This window comes from Dipodomys merriami, unplaced genomic scaffold, assembly GCF_024711535.1.
Source record: "Dipodomys merriami isolate MVZ:Mamm:240054 unplaced genomic scaffold, mDipMer1.0.p SCAF_7, whole genome shotgun sequence".
Classification (NCBI taxonomy): domain Eukaryota; kingdom Metazoa; phylum Chordata; class Mammalia; order Rodentia; family Heteromyidae; genus Dipodomys; species Dipodomys merriami.
The window spans coordinates 29,808,682-29,823,146 of NW_027206290.1; the positions used below are offsets into that span (position 1 = coordinate 29,808,682).

General features: G+C 39.3%; 1 protein-coding gene across 5 annotated transcripts in view; it reads left to right on the forward strand.

Moving 5' to 3' along the window:
* The window catches only part of Ntng1 (netrin G1), a 351,109-nt gene that overhangs the window by 291,978 nt on the left and 44,666 nt on the right, over positions 1 to 14,465 (forward strand). For 2 of the 5 annotated variants that reach the window (XM_070007861.1, XM_070007864.1), the window contains one exon: positions 2,884 to 3,018. The exons of the other annotated variants lie outside the window; for them this stretch is intronic. In XM_070007861.1, the coding sequence (XP_069863962.1) occupies positions 2,884 to 3,018 (135 nt within the window). The remainder of the gene's footprint in view (positions 1 to 2,883; positions 3,019 to 14,465) is intronic. 5 annotated transcript variants of the gene reach the window in all.

Here is a 14,465-nt window from a genome sequence, read left to right on the forward strand (position 1 = left end):
GGCTAGTTGTGGAAACTTTGAATTTCCCCTACAAATTCTCTAAATTAAAACTTTCTTAAGGTGCTTTTTCATTTTTTGCATTTTTTTAATTTAATTTTATTGTCAAGATGATGTACAGGGGGAGTTCCAGTCCAATTTATTACTGGCTCTGAAGGAACAGCTCCTATCTCTGTTTCCCTTAGGTATTTTGGAGTAGTTATATAATTTTATATTGCAGCAAATACAAAATGCAGCTGGCTCGTCCTTGTTGCCACAACGATGCTCCTTTGTAATTACTGATGAATTTACCTATTTTTCATATATAAATTCCCAGTCCAGCCATGTCTCCAAAGAGGCATGTAATTATCCTGTGATGACACAACAATTACATGAAGATGACATCCTCACATGCTTCTGTTTCATATAAACTTGAGCATCAGGCAGGAAGCTAGAGGATACACGGTTCATGACCTTGGGTAATCATTATTAATAATGCCTCCCAACAAGCTCTGCATTAGAATAAAACACAGGGCTCAGCAGTTGCTGAGCCTCGAAGTTAGGATGTATTTATTTATAATTCTCCTTGAAACCAAGATCAGGTAATCAGAGGTACCTTATATAGAACAAAGCAAATACAATGCAATCTTAATCTCTATAAATCAATTGTAGTACAACTTTTTAATCAAGCTGCCGAAAGTATTTCGGGTTGTTTTGCAATTCCACAATCCTGCATATTTGTTTATCGTTTCATGGAATAAAAAAAAATATGATTCTCCAAGGCCATTTTCACTACTGCAACATCCATCCTTGAATATAGCTCCTTAACTGAAAATCTGAATTATTTGTACAAGCAGTGGAGAATAAAATCATAGCTCTCCTTGTCTTTTTATAAAGTCATGGAATCACATTACATTTAGCCTCTTATAAACATACCCTGGCACTTAAAATGGGTTCAGTGTCCTATTGTTTGGGTTTTGCTTTTCTTTATTTACATTTTTTCATCTAAAATCTTATATTAATTATTTTGGAGTACTTAACTAGAACAGCATGTGAGTTCATGTTGGCCAGATGTAACTTTGCTAACTGGCTTACAAAATATTAATGATGTATTATTTTCATTAGCATATACAAAGAAGCTTCATTATGATATTTGCAACATGCATATCATGTACTTTGATCAAATGCACTTGACAATAAGAAATATATTACAGTCTTGATAAAAGAATAGACTTACACATATGCACAGACATTGAAAGCCCAACACTTTATTGTTTTTAAATATTCTTTTAAATTGCTCCCACATATACAATATTGGTAGAATAAAACTTATTACTTTAAAAAGAAAGTCCAGTTATTAAGGGTAAACCAAACTAGCTTTGCAAGAAAGGGGCATTTTAGGGATCATTTAACTTTATTTTTATCTACATTTTTCACTATTATAAATATTTTGTTTCATCTGACAAGAGTGGCTCATGCCTGAAATATTAGCTACTTAGGAAGCTGTTTTCTGAGGACAGAGGTTGGATCAAAGTTTGAAGAGACAAAATGCTGTGAGACTCACACCTCTAGATAACCTCCAAAAAAAAGCAGAAATAAAGAACACCTGCCTTGAGAGAAAAGCACCCAGACCCTAAATGCATGCTGCAAGGAGAGCACAATTAATTAATTAATTTTAAAATAAATGTTTATTTTATTAAGAATTCTGAATTCAAAACTCAACTTGACATGAAATACATCGTAATTTTAAGGTGGTCTGAATTCTTGGAAGATATCTAATTGGCCTCAAGAACACAAAGTCAGATCAAAGGCCCTGGGTAGCATGTTAATCTGTGGCAGTAAATTTGATTCAACTGAACCTCTCAGGACATAAGTAGGTAGGCGGCTTGGTTTATTGGCTATATGATAGTCTTTCAATTTTAGCCAGAAAAAAAATAGTGGCTCTATATTAAAACAGAGGAAATTGCAGAACAGTGAGGAAGAATAATTTGCCATAGACTGCATAGTGCAATCAAGCAGTCTTTGGCTCACAAAGGAACTTTGGCCCACAAATAACTTAAGTTACAAATGACACGTGTCAACCTTCCAGCTAATGAAAGCCTAAGGAATTCCCACTTCTCCCTCTAGCTTTCCATGTAATAGAGCCCCAGAAGTAAACTATCCTATATAAGAATGGATGAGGAATCAAAAGGCATTCCATTTACTTCATATTATGCAAAACGGTATTGCCCTGCCAACAAAAATGATCATGAAAAATGCACATCTGGAATTATATCTATGTGGAAATTTATTGGGAATTATGAATGCTTTTCATGATCATTCATCTGAGCTGCATAAGAGCTATACCAACTCTGCTGAGCAAATGCAACATCTAAGAGCTCATCAGAAAACAGTATGCCATAAATAAGTTAAGGCACTGTCCCAAATCATAAAGCAAAACTGCCTTTGAATGAGCAAAGTGCATTCATATTACACATTTTAAATGCTCAGCAGTTCTCAAATATTGAGTGTAACAGATAAGCCCATTTTAATAATTTAAAACAGATTTTACACTGATGGCATATTGATTTATCCTTGATACACAAACTTCTCGTGGAGTTCATTAAACCATCTCAAAACAGCCTAACAAATGGAATCTCCATTACGATCTGGTACCGCTGAAGAGCATGATGTCTTATTTCCTTGAAAGTTTTCAGCTGATTTCCTCCCCTCTCATAAAAAATGATATCATAGAAGGCTGAGCAAAGAAACGAGTGCTTCTGAAAGAGTCGTTATTGCCAGAGCATTTCATTAAGGGACATCTTTCTTTAAGTAAGCGATGCCTTTTAAGTAAGTGCCGCTGCGCTGCTGCTAACCTCTAAGCCATGTGGACTTGTCCCCAGCCTGTATGTTATCTTGTTTCTACAGAATGTTATTGTAACCGTTTTGGCTCAATCCATGATCGTTGTAATGGCTCAGGATTTTGTGAGTGTAAGACTGGAACTACAGGGCCTAAGTGTGATGAGTGTCTGCCGGGAAATTCCTGGCACCACGGCTGTCAACGTAAGTAACTCCGGGAGCCGCCCTCTGCCTGCTGAGCATGGCTGATTCTGCTTGTCTAGGCTGATGCGTGCAGCTTCTCAGAGCAGAAAAAGACCCAAACCGCTGACAAGCTTTAAGGGGGCTACTTTGTACCCCAGCCTGCATGGAGAAGAGTGATCCAATCGAGCTGGTTTCTTGGAAGCCCAAATTTCATCTCTCTCTGATGGCTGGTGCAACTTATACTGAAATATTGTATGGGGATGCGTGTACCTGGCCGGACCATAAATTAAATCGCACAATAGGGATCCATCTTGGAAATCCTCACCACAAAATGAAGGGTAATGTATATGGGGTCAATATATTTCTTGAACTCAAAGCTACCCTGAAGCTATAGAGTTCATAAATTAAATATCTACATACCTTATTTCCACCACTTGGCTATCAAAGCCATCACTGAATCTTAACCTGAAGGTAATAAATCTGAGGGATATTTAAATGCCAAGTGAACATAAATGACAAAGATCAATATTGATTTTTAAGCCTTTGAGGTTAGGTGTCACTCAGCAAGTAGGAGACAGATGCCATTTGGTTCAGCCTCATTTCTCTGGAGACCATGAGGGTCTTCCCAAAAGCCTGGCAAGGCAGGTAGCAGGTCAGTTCGTAAATGGAACAGAAATGTAAATGTTTCTGCCAGGAGCTTCCTCCTGTCATTCACAGCCTTCTCTGCCTTGTAATTCTGTACTTACTTTCCATTGCAACTGTAGGGAAGCCTCCAGAGATTAACTAAACTCAAGGTGTCAAAGGGAATTCCAATAGAAGATCGTCCAAGCTACATAGGTAATCTGGGATGCATTGTGATCTTCATAATAAGAAAATTGAAACCAAGACCCATCTTGACATTGTTGTAGCTTCTTTTATTAGACACAAAATACAATGTGTATTATATTTTCCACGTATAATTAATATAAAAACTTTCTGGAAATGTATTTTCTACTTTCCATGATCTTTGAAAGAAGACTTTTGAGGTTCATTTTCAGAGGTTTGAGGGTTTGGACTCAAGGCCTCACACTTGCTAGGCAGACCCTCTACTGCTTGAGTCACACACTTACCTGATTTTGCTTTACTTATTTTTCAGGTATGGCCTTGAATGTTTTGGCCTGGGCCAGCCAGGGCTGCAGTCCTTCTACTTCTCTCCCACATAGCTGAGATAACAATTGCATGCCGTCACACTCAGCTATTTTATTGAGATGAGGGGGAAATCTAATATTTTTTCCCAGAATCTCTACAAATTATTATCCTCCAAATCATCTCCTGAGTGGCTGGGATTGTAGGCATGGACCACTGCATTCAGCTCAAATGTGTGTGTCACATTTATAGATCATTCCAATTAAAACCAGCCTTATTACAAGACCTGGCAGCCACTTGTGTCTACCACATGATGGATTCAGCTCGCAATTCTTTTTTGTTTTATTTTCACTTGAAAAAAAAAAAGCCAACATGCAGGAACTGTCTAGAACCAACCCCTATAGAAAATTACATGCTATTTCTAGATCATAATAACTTCTACAGTGCATATAATAAATTTCATATGATTGATTCTGCATAGAAAATTCTAGAAACTGAGAGACTACTTTCTTGGCTCCTTATGGAACTTATAGTTACCTGGCAGCTACATTTACACCCAATGTGAAGGCGACATGAAATGCTATGGGCAGCAGTGAAGGTTAGCGACAAGTGGAGATATTGGTCATTGAGTTTATCAAAATTATGGTGGGGTTCAAGAGTTAGGGGCTAAGGTCTCTGGTCACACTGATGAGGACCATCCAGACATAGTCTCATGAGCTTCAGTCATGGCCATACTCACCTAGGAGTTCTGGGAAAGACCCTGGCTTAGATATCCTGCTTGCTATAGGTTCCCTAAGAATGTGTCCCAGGAATCATATAAGGAGGCAGAACTCAGAGAGGAACTGTCAGTCCTAGAACAGCTGAATACTGAGGCCTTGAGTTTGTCATCAGTCTGAAGGAGAAAGGAGAGACAGAAAGATTGAAACTAACACTAAGACTTAAGGCATAAAGAATAAAGAGGCTGTGATTAAGACACTATTCTCCAGCAGAAAGTCTATGTTGATCTCTTGGAGACGGAGAATGGATCGGCTCTTGAAGTATAATCAGGGTAAGAATTGGGGGAAGAAATAAATCAATATTGTCATGGAGAAATGTAACCCAATCAGGGAATCGTTCACTGTTTCTGTATGAGTTATTGATATATTAGAAAGAGTTGTAGTATCACCAAATGTTCCTTTCTGGAATCAGAAAACTAGTTTATGTCTGTGATGTACAAATCACAAAACCCTCTGTGCCTCAGCTATACCACTCCCAGTGCCTGTTATGTGCATTGCTAGGATGAAGGGAGTCAGCACATGGAGTATGTGCTAGACCTAGGCATTCGGCTCATGGCAGAGGCTAAAGATGAAAAGATAATTGCTGCTATGGATATGTGGGCATGGGGTTCAGCATCTTGAATGACACGCTGGGTTGTGATCCACCCAATTATGACAGAAAGAAATCAGAATTAAGAAGGATAAATGCACATACCTGTTTATTGGTGAAGCCTAAATTGGCTTGTGAATTAAGTACTGAAGGATAAGGAAGAGCTTCCCAAGATTAAAAATGGAAAAAAATGAGGAAAGGTGCATCAACTAACACACCAACCATTCCTCAAAAACATGTAAGCCTTTTGATATGACTAGTCAGTAAGCTGTGTGTGGGGTGTGTGTGTGTGTGTGTGTGTGTGTGTGTGTGTGTGTGTGTGTGTGTGTGTGTGTGTGTGTGTGTGTGTGTGTGGTTGTTTGAATGGGGATGGTAAAGGAAGAGAGAATGTGAGGGATATTTAGAATGTATTTATATTTGCAACAATAAGAAGAGTTTAGAAAATGTTTATTAATCCATCACCTGCCATAATACTGAGTCAGTTGATAGAGGCAACCTACCATGACACTCCTTTAGCTGCTGGATCATCCGTATTCCCCCAGCAATGTGGGTAGTGAGGAGCAGGGTATAATTAGACAATCATGTAGCATTGCCTGGGAAGGCCCATGGCAGATTTCAGGAAGTCTGGGAGATCCCTGGCCCAGGAATCCATTCCCCACACCACCAACACCACCACCCCAGACTTAGAGAGGAGGATCATGGAGCTGCCATCCAAAAGGGACTGGGCTTCAGAAAAGAGAATAAAAGGATCTGGTTACTGCCGTGTTCTATATCCTGTGAGTAGAGCACAGTGAGTGTTCTCTTTGCATGGGTTCTTAATTCCCACAGACCTGGGTTTGAATCCCACTTCTATACATTAGTACCTGTAACATTTAGAAGAAATTATTTGTTTTTTTTATGTAGAATGAAAGTGATGTTCTAGGGGCATAGCAAACCCTGATTTATTATTACTCAGGTCTGTGCTCAAATTGTTTAACAAAAACCAAGAACCCAGGTTAAAAGTTTAGCATAGAGTATTATTGCAGAATGTGAATTGAGATTGGTAACTAGTGAAGTACCAGCTTATATATGTAGGGCTAAAAAGCCCATTGATTAGAAACAGTGCTGGGACAAAACACTGAAAAAGAGCTCACCCCAAAAATTTTAGCTATAGAAATTAACCACAGTGCTGGGTGCTGGGGGCTTATGCCGCTCGGTAATCCTAGCTGCTTAGGAAGTAGAGATCTAAAGATCATCATCTGAAGTCAGCCCAGGCAGAAACATCTATGAGACTCTTACTCCCAATTCTGTGCTCTGTGAATGTAAGCTAGTCTCGTTGACAGCAAAGGTGGAACACTTAACAATTACTAAACTAAATGGTTTTTACATGGGATAAAATAATCTCAGAAAGAAAACAGAAGTAAAACAAATTTCAAGTAGATCTGGCAGGATATAAATTAGTGCCAAAAGTTGCCCCCCCCCGAAAAAAGAATAAAACATTGAGAAAAAAAGATATTTTAAATGTGTGTTGTGAAGTCAAAGAAGAATCAAATAGCCAAGTTCCAGAGAACAAAACTGAACCTTTTAAAATGGAAAACAGATTCCATGTTTCACATAAAATGAGAAGAGTTAACCCTTGTTATCAGAACCAAAAGGTATGGGTGTAGATTTGTGATTTTCTTTTGAGTAGGACAGAAGTAGCCACATGTAGAACAAATGAAGCCGGTGACAAGGTCTTCCTGGAAGGCATTCCTAAGATACACTGGGAAAGCATGCATTTTTGTGAAAAACCATCAATGGTTATTCATCTCTACCTAACTTGTGTGAATATTAGTGATATTTTCAGAACTCACAGTCTCATATCTAAAGCCACAAGATTTGGTGATATAAGGTAAATGCTATGACATTGGACTCAAACTATGGCAAGAAGGAGGCTGAAATGCAATTGCTAGAGGTGGTCTATAGTATCAGAATATAGGTTCTTAAGTGGGATCAGGACGTGCACTGCCATCAGCAAGGAAATGATTGTTCAGTAGGAGGCTCAGTGGTCTGATTAATTAAGTCTATGAAGGCTTACTGGCAGAGTTTTCTGCAGGCTTCAGGAACAATGTGCTACCTTGACTCTTCTAACTTCTAGAGATAACTCACATTACTTTTCTCATGCTCACTCTCTCTCCATCTATCAAGAACTCTCCATTTCCCTGTGCCTTTACTTCATCAGCATATCTCTCCCGGATTACAGTGAGAAAAGAGTTTCACTGATTGCCCATGCTTGAGACCTACCCTAGAATCACACCATGTGATAGGCAATCCTGTAAGCTATGCCCTGGCTCCAGAATCACCACTATTAAAGACTCATGTGAACAGAAGGATCATCCATACAGAATTATCTCTGCATCTTAAATTCTTTAGTCATACCTGTAGAAGACTACAGGTTCTGAGGAAGAAGGATATGGATATCTTTATTTGGGGACCCAGTTTTTACTACTTGCTATAATCATCATCAAGAATGCCACCTTCACGATTATAGGGTATCATGGAGATGGAATGTAACTCATGCTTGGAATCCAGATATGCAAGGGTTAAACATTTTTCAGGGAAAAACATAATGTGGTTAGAAATGAGAGTTGTATATCAAGATATAAGATTACAATGTGAATTAGAAGGTAAAAACAGTAAAAAAAAAATGTCAAAACCAATAGCTGTATAGAGAAAATACTGTGAATGTGTATTATAAATTGACCATTTAAAGAGGCCATTTGTAATGGACACTTTCCATTTTTAACTGTTCTGTTATCTTCCCAATCAAGAGAAATCAAATATGCTGAAAGTGTGTTCTGATAAAAATTGTTGGCTTGCACTGATCAGAATTTCTTCACCACACAACTGAAAGAAATAGTTCAGGGCTAGGAATGTAGCTTAATGGTAGAGTGCTTTCTCGCCTAGAATGCATGAAGCCCTGGGTTCAATTCCTTAGTACCACATAAACAGAAAAAGCTGGAAGTGGTATTGTGGCTCAAGTGATAGGGTTGCTAGCCTTGAGCAAAAGAAGCTCAGGGACAGTGCTCAGGCACTGAGTTCAAGCCCCAGGACTTGCAAAAAGAAAAAGAAATAGTTCAATAGAACCAATAGAAGTACCACTGATCGCACAAGATGCCAAGGTCACATGAAGAGGGGAGGAAGTACCTTGAAAACACAGGGGTAGGGGCTGGGAAAAGCACTTGCCTTGCATGCATGAGGTCCTGGGTTCGATTCCTCAGCACCACATAAGCAAAAAGAAAAAAGCCGGAAGTGGCGCTGTGGCTCAAGTGGTAGAGTGCTAGTCTTGAGCTGAAGAGCTGAGGGACAGCGCCCAGGTCCAGAGTCCAGGCACCATGACAGGACCTAAAAAAAAAAAGAAAAGAAAAGAAAAAGAAAACACAGGGGTATTGTCCTAGAAATTAAGAACACTTCAAAGTGTTTTTAATGAAAAGACAATAATTTAGACTTTCTTAAATTTTTGCATATATGAGAAAATGGAAGACTTAATTTAAAAAAAAACTTAACAATCCAAGAATCTTATAAGGTTTTAATGAGCATCGATGTGGTACCAGTTACAGACTAGCCACAATGATGCAAAACTGGGCTAAGAGATAGATTGCAGAAATGAACGGGGTGGAAAGAAATTCAAATAACTAAAATGTGGAAAGCCCAGATAACATTCATGCTCAATTTTACATGATCGTTTGTCACCAGGCACAAAACAACCAATATAACTTCAAACTGAAAAATGATCAAAGCAGGTTATAGTCCCACCTAAGTACACCTCACAAAGCCTGTAACAAGAAACTAGTTCTAAGTGTCTGTGGTGCATGCCTGTAATCCTAGCTACTCAAGACGTCTGAAAACCATGGCTCAAAGCCAGCCTTACCAAGAAAGACTATGAGACTCTTATCTCCAATTAACAACCAAAAAGTCCAAAAGTGGAGCAGTGGCCCACATGGTAGAGCACCAGCCTTGAAGGAAAAAAGCTAAGGAAAGAACACTCAGTACCTGAGTTCAAATACCAGTGCTGGCACAGAAAAAAAAAAAAGAGTCTATTTCTTAGAAGTGATATTTTAAATGTATAAGTCCCTCTCATGATGAAAGAGTTTTCATAGGAAAAGAGATGAAATCTGTAAGAAAATGTATGGTCTGGCACATACCAGGTACCACAGTTTGGAGAACTCTAGTATATGATGTTGACTGGTCAGTTTAGGGGATAGAACAAGGACCCTGGGCCAAAGGATGGAGGTGGTTCACGTCCTAGCATTTACCAACACCTCTTTCCTCCAGCTGTCTGAGAAGGCAGTGGGGTACACTGGGAAATGCTCCATTCCCCCAAACTCTGGAAAAGGTCAAACAGAAAGTGAACACAGTACTCTGGAGAGTTTGGCTTAAATGGAAAGTCAAGTTAAACAATCCCTTCAATTGCCAGGCTTGATTTGAGATCAAGTCTATGGGGCAGAGGGAAGGGGAAGGCAATTCATTTCTGTACTCACAGCCACTTTGGAAACTCTGCTCTCTCCTACACTCTTATCTCACTGTACTGACTAATTTCAGACTTACTTTTGGTACTGCTCATGTCCTTAATCCTCAAGATTATTTTAATTCAGTTTATTCTAAAGATTATTTCCAATCATGGCTCTTCTGCTACTATAGTTCAGGAGGATTTCTTTTTCTTCTTTCTTCTATTTTTTTTTCTATGAGATTAAATTCCTTAAGCCTGACAACTTGTGATCCTGGAGATATTAAGATGATGTTTCCAATTGCCTCAGTGAGATGAAGATTATACCTTCCTGGACAAACACTTTGAACCTACCTTGTCATTTTTCAATTGCCTCTAGTTGCTGTCTCTTCCTGTGTGCTGGGTTACATGAAAATGTCCAGTTCACATTTCCCCTGCTGGCCTCACGTGTGGAATCCATTGACAGGCAAGGCAGCGTGACACTTCAAGGAGAATGTGCCTGCTGATGCTTCAGAGCTTTTGCAGCCTTAGACATATGATCTCATGCCTGCAGCTCTTTTTCTCTCCATCACTGAAGCTTGGCCTTGTCAATCAAATGGACGACATCTTGGAATGCAAGCTTTTAATTTCCTTGCTAGCAACTTGAACACCAGTGTCACTTCCTCTCTGAGCATCACGAATCTAACATGGAAAACATCAAATAAATATCTGGAGTGGCCCTTGATGGACCTGCTACCTGGCTGCTACAGTTGAGAAGGCTGTACACTTGAATGGAGCTGGTCAGAGCTTCCCAGTGATGATGATAATTTTTTAAAGGGAAGTATTAGGAAGACAGCAGATAGAAAGTAGCAATCTGTAGGCATTACCAATAGATTGGGCTCATGTTGTTGGGCAGAAGAGCAAACCCTGGGCAGTCTCAGTTGTGACTGTCTCCCGACTCAGCAGGAAGGTAGCACCCCCCCGCAGTCATGCTAAAAGCCATTGCTTTCCAGCTGCAGCTCTTATTTTACTTCTTGGTTCTTAAAAGTAGGCTTGTTACAATGAAAGAGCTGGGGAGAGGCACGCTCAGGCCATCAAGCTATCAGCTCAAAACTCAGGATAGGAGATATAGGAGGAGTCTTGTAAGAGGACTCCATTAGACTCCTTTTTGGTTCTCTGCACCAGTTCAGAGTCTTGCTACTTTTTATCATAGCTTTCTCTTCACTTTTAAATAAACTTACTCCATTTACATTTTAACACATTTTAAACACTTTTTATTATTATTATCTTTACGTAGTTGTACAAAGAAGTTCCTATTCTATTACAAGTCTAGGAATACAAGGTATCTGACAACATTGTCACCCATCCTTCCTAACCCATCCCATCTCCCGTTTTTTTAAAATTGAGATTAGGTGCTTACATAAATTTCACATATTTCACAGTTTTGTGGAATAGTGATACTTAAAGTCACAAACACATTTTAACCTTCCCAAGGCAAATTATCACTATCATGGTCTATAAAGTTTCTCAATTCTATGAGCTTTGACAATATAAATTATTTCTCCCACATCAGGTGATGTTTGCATTCCTTTCCTTTTGCTTTTAGCAGTTGTTTTTTAATAATTAAAGTTTTTTATTTTTTTTTAAAGCCCACTGATCTCTGTTAATCCATCAGAGATTTGATTCACCTTTGAGTGCAGGAGCCTGGAGTATCAGGATTTATGCTGTGGAAAGTGCTGGAAATCTCTACTCAATGTGGACCCAACAATACGCAGTGGATAGTGATGGTTTGGCAGGAGTTTGGCCTGCCCTCCATAGTCCAGTTGTGCCCTAAACGCATTCAGTCCCCTGAGCTCCTGAGTTGCTGGAGCTCAGCAGAAGACACGTGCAGATAACACACATGCAGGCAGCCATTCCAGGCCCTTTTGGCAGTCTAAGCTATCTACTGGCCTACTTACCTATCCTGGGCCTGTGCAGAGAGAATCCAAGCTCTCACCATCAGTGCTACTCTCCATATTTTCTTGGTCATCCATACTGATTCTTCTCTTTGTTGGAAGAGCATACTGAGATTGAAAATGAGGCCTCAACTTAGCCTTTTCACACCACAAAGCTCTGCCCCAACTTAGCAGTGAAAGGTGTGTGAAACACCAGTGAAAATGGGAGTGGGGAAGTAAGCGTAATTTCATCTTCTAGCAGCCCACAATAAATGTAGCAGCCGGGTTCTATCTAATAATAGACAATTAGGAGGGCACGTGGAAATAGTGCATTTGGAAAATTGTCCTTACTTTAGACAGAACAAACCTCAGAGTCTCAGCTTGAAGAGTTGTGTCTTTTTTTCACACCAGCAGGTATATATATATATTTGGGGGAAGAAATATTTAAATCAAAAGCTGCTTATACAAAGATAAAATCGAAGCATGAAAATCTGTTCAGATGGACCCTAGCCACCCCATGTGTAATTTGTAGACGGAAATTGTCATCCTAGTAAAACGCCAGTCCTCAATGGCGATCTGAGCAGAATTGCAGTGTGGAGCAGTGATAATAGACCATGCTAGGAGGAGTCTTTCGTAGCTGGATTCTAGCAGTCAGGAAAGCCAGGTAAAAATGAGGCCTGAGTTTAGAGGCAGCCATATTTGTATAAACGTATGCAATGTATACATTGTGTGCATATATACAATTTATAAATGTGTCATTATGGTTTACTTCCCAAAGAATTTATGCTTGCCCACCTCTGCCTTCTCTGTGCCACTCCTGGAAACCCCTTATAAAGAAGTGAATAGTCTGATCAGGTAACCTCACAAGTGGTCAGAACTGTTTGTGTATAGACCACTTCCTGACACATAATAATTACTACTCAACATAATAAAAGTTAGCTGGGTACCAGTGGCTAACACCCACAATCCCAACTAATCCAGAGCTTGAAATCAGGATTGGGGGTTCAAGTCCTCTATGGTCCATCTCCAAAAAGAACCACCAAACTACGGAGCTGGAGGCATGGTTCGAGTAGTAGAGCACCACCCCAATAAGCAGACAAGACAAGCCAGCAAACCAAGCAAGCAAGCTAAGTGAGCATGAGTTCAAACCCTAGCATCACCAAATTAAACGAACAAACAAATGTTATTATTCATTGAGCTATCTCTTTGTGTAGGGTAGATTTAGACATTATCTGAATCTACAAGGAGGGGGAGTTAAGATGAAGTTTGCCCATTTTATAGATGGCAAAACTGAGACTAAGGAGCAAAATTCCCCCCAACTCAAAATACCTCAATTGTGACACAGCAACTGCTAAGGGAATATTCGTTATTGACTATGTTTACTACTTTAGAGGATTTCACCATTTTTGATTTCACAGCTAGACATGGGAACTTCGACAGTTTATTTCAGGGTTCAGCAAACTTTGTGCAGGGCCAATTAGTGGCTCTGTTAGGTTTGGTGACCCACAGAGCCTCTGTTACAACCATTGACTCAGCTGTGATAGGACCATTCTGTCACAAACCACACCCACATGGATAGTGCTGGCTAGATCTCAGTACAGCTTCATTAATGGACATGAAAGTATGAATTTTGTGTAGTGTGCATGGGCCACAATAAACAAGAACTGAGCTAGAGTTGGAATGCAACCAGAGTTTGATTTATTCCAAACTTACCCAGCAGTAAGAAATGAAGAAATGGAGAAGCTATTAAATAAAATGGACAGAATATGAAGCAGCAGCCAGAAGAGAATGTAAGAAAACCTCCATTTCATTAAAATCTTGACTTGCCTATGACAGGGAGTTGCTCTAACTGGTTCATATTCACAAGGTCCTAATTGACCTTATGGGGGGGGAGTTAGAATTCTCTGAACTAGAGGGCTTTGACCATTTAATCTCTAGGACAAGATCACAGACATAGTCGATGCCAACTGTTTAAAGGCTCTAAAAGCCAGTCAAGCCAATTTAGCATCAATTTAGTCCAATCAGCCACTAATGAAAGGGAAGTCAGGGTAGCCATAATACGATCAGTGTTGCTCATGTTGGTGTGAAGGATCATTCTGCTGCATTTTGCTAGAGCAACCTGCCACCTTGAATATCAATAAAAAGTTCTACTCAAAGGGAATTTCAGTAATAATATGGTGCTACACCACCCAAGGAAAAAGAACATATAGAACATGTTGAAAACATAGGTCTTTTCTTTCTTTTTTTTTTAACTATTGCCTTTAACAAGAATGAGAAATATTCTGAACAAAGCACATGTGAGTGTCATGCACTCCTACCCTACCTGCCCCAATTCTCTTTTGAGTGTGACTAACATTCTGGTTTGCTCATAGACAGGATGTCTATCACTATTTAAATGCATATATGCTTTTCATCCGATTAAGCACATTGTTTTGAAAAAAATTATGGTGAATCTTCAGCTATCCTTTGCTGAAAAATGGGGAGAGGGGCCCTGTATAAATCCAAAATAATTGATTATTGTTTTTAACTTTTAAAAAATTGGCTTTAAGTAGTTGTACAAACGGGTCTTGATTTCTAAGTACAACTATCTTGATATTATT